The sequence below is a fragment of the Penaeus monodon genome, chromosome 41 (genome assembly GCF_015228065.2).
Source record: "Penaeus monodon isolate SGIC_2016 chromosome 41, NSTDA_Pmon_1, whole genome shotgun sequence".
Taxonomy (NCBI): Eukaryota; Metazoa; Arthropoda; class Malacostraca; order Decapoda; family Penaeidae; genus Penaeus; species Penaeus monodon.
The window spans coordinates 1,968,497-1,970,996 of NC_051426.1; the positions used below are offsets into that span (position 1 = coordinate 1,968,497).

The following is a 2,500-nucleotide window of genomic DNA, read 5'->3' on the forward strand; positions in this document are numbered from 1 at the left end:
GAAAGGGGAAAAAGGGAAAAAGAAAAAGAGAGAGAGAGAGGAGAGAGAGGGACAGAGAGAGAGAGAGGGGAGAGAGAGGAAGGGGAGAGAGAGAGAGAGGGGAGAGGAGAGAGAGAGAGAGAGAGAGAGAGAGAGAGAGAGAGAGAGAGAGATGAGAGAGAGAGAGAGAGAGAGGAGAGAAAAGAAAGACAGAGAGAGAGACAGAGAGAGAGAGACGAGAGAGAGAGAGAAGAGGGGAGAGAGGGGAGGGGGAGAGAGAGAAAGAGAGAGAGAAAGAGCCCGGAAGGGTGTGAGGGAGGGGGGAGGGAGGGAGGGGGGGGGAGAGGGAAAGAGAGAGAGAGAGAGAGAGAGAGGAGAGATGAGAGAGAGAGAGAGAGAAAGAGAAGATAGAGAGGAGAAAGAGAAAGAGAAGAGAGAGAGAGAGAGAGGAAGGAAGAGAGAGGAGGAGAAGAGAGAGAGAAAGGAAAGAGAGAGAGAGGAGAGAGAGAAGAGAGAGAGAGAGAGGGGAGGGGGAGGAGAGAGAGGAGAGGAGGGGAGAGAGGAGAGAGAAAAGAGAGAGAGAAGAGAGGGAGGGGGAGAGAGAGAGAGAGAGAAAGAGAGGAAGAGAGAGAGGGGAGAGACAGAGAGGGGGAGGAGAGAGAGAGGGGAGAGAGAGAGAAAAGAGAGGGGAGAAAAGGAGAGAGAGAGAAAGACAAAAAAGAAAAACAGTAAGACAGAGAGAGGAGAGAGGAGAGATGAGAGAGAGAGAGAGAGAGAGAGAGAGAGAGAAGAGAGAGAGAGAGAGAGAGAGAGAGGAGAAGAGAAGAGAGAGAGAGCAGAGATGAGAGAGAGAGAGGAGAGAGAGAGAGGAGGAGAGAGAGAGAGAGAGAGAGAGAGAGAGAGAGAGAGAGAGAGGAGAGAGAGAAGAGAGAGAGAGAGAGAGAGAGAGAGAGAGAGAGAGAGAGAGAGAGAGAGAGAGAGAGAGAGAGAGAGAAAGAAAAGACAGACACACAAAGTAAAAGAAATCAAGGGAAGTTCTCATGAGTATCACAAATTCACTAAGCTATCAACACAGAAGACAAAAAATAACGTACCAGCAGCTGAGGCATTGACAGTGAAGTTGTTCTGTCGGTTAAGATGAGCCTTTTTCAATCCCAGGCCTTTGCTGGTGACTTTGGAGGCATCAGAGGTAAACCTTTGGAGGGGCAAATTGGTCATCAGTACCCCTTATCTTTCACTTAGAAATAAAGACCCTAATTCTTAATATAGACAATGCCTGATATCGTATTTTTAAAAAATATATATAACAATAAGACAAAAGCAAAATGAAGAAAACTTATTGGTCGAGAAGAAGAAAGAGAAAGAGAGAGAGAGAGAGAAATAAAGATAATGGCAGAGGCTGCGAGGATCTTCACCTGGGGATGATGGGTCCACCATGGCCGTGCTTGTCCGACTTCTGCTTCTCTACTGTTTCTACTACTACTGAAGAGGACTCCTGCACGCCCTTCTCCGCTACGGCCTCGCCTGAGCACTTAACCTGGGGGGGGGGGGGGGTTACGAGTGAGGGGACTTGTGTGCTGGCTATTGGGTGAGTTTGTATTTCATGTTGGACATTTGATTATTATATTTGTTCAAATATATATACATACATGCATATACTTAGGCACTCAAACATGTAGGCATGCTTGCACATAAACAAGTTCTCATATAAACACGCGCGCACACACACACACACACACACACACACACACACACACACACACACACACACACACACACACACACACACACACACACCCTCCTTCCCGACCTTACTCCTCACCTTGAACGGGGACCCAACAATGTGATAGCCGTTGAACTTGATGGCAATGTAGTAGTCCCCGGGCACGAGGGGCGTGTACCTGACCTTGTAACCCTCCTCGACCTCCGTGCAGTCCATGGAAACCTTCGAGGGGCCGTCTATGGTGACAGCCAGCGTGCCCGCTCCGGCGTTGCAGGTGTCCACGATGAAGTCGGATTTGTGGCCTGAGGGAAGAGAATGGGCTTATGGCGGATGGTGGCTACGGTAGAGACTGGTTATGGCGGATGGTGGCTATGGTAGACACTGGTTATGGTGGATGGTGGCTACGGTAGACACTGGTTATGGTGGATGGTGGCTACGGTAGAGACTGGTTATGGCGGATGGTGGCTACGGTAGAGACTGGTTATGGTGGATGGTGGCTATGGTAGAGACTGGTTATGGCGGATGGTGGCTATGGTAGAGACTGGTTATGGTGGATGGTGGCTACGGTAGAGACTGGTTATGGTGGATGGTGGCTATGGTAGAGACTGGTTATGGCGGATGGTGGCTATGGTAGAGACTGGTTATGGTGGATGGTGGCTGCGGTAGAGACTGGTTATGGTGGATGGTGGCTACGGTAGAGACTGGTTATGGTGGATGGCGGCTATGGTAGAGACTGGTTATGGTGGATGGTGGCTATGGTAGACACTGGTTATGGTGGATGGTGGCTATGGTAGAGAC

The 2,500-nt window shown here is 49.7% G+C and overlaps 1 protein-coding gene across 1 annotated transcript in view; it reads right to left on the reverse strand.

Annotated features, from left to right (window-relative positions):
* Nucleotides 1-1,073: 1,073 nt before the first annotated feature.
* LOC119598253 (filamin-A-like) overlaps nt 1,074-2,500 on the reverse strand; it is a gene marked incomplete at its 3' end in the record, with an annotated part of 191,817 nt that continues 190,390 nt past the window's right edge. The window contains 3 exon segments of the mRNA XM_037947904.1: nt 1,074-1,174; nt 1,395-1,516; nt 1,802-2,004. Of these exon segments, the coding sequence (XP_037803832.1) occupies nt 1,074-1,174; nt 1,395-1,516; nt 1,802-2,004 (426 nt within the window).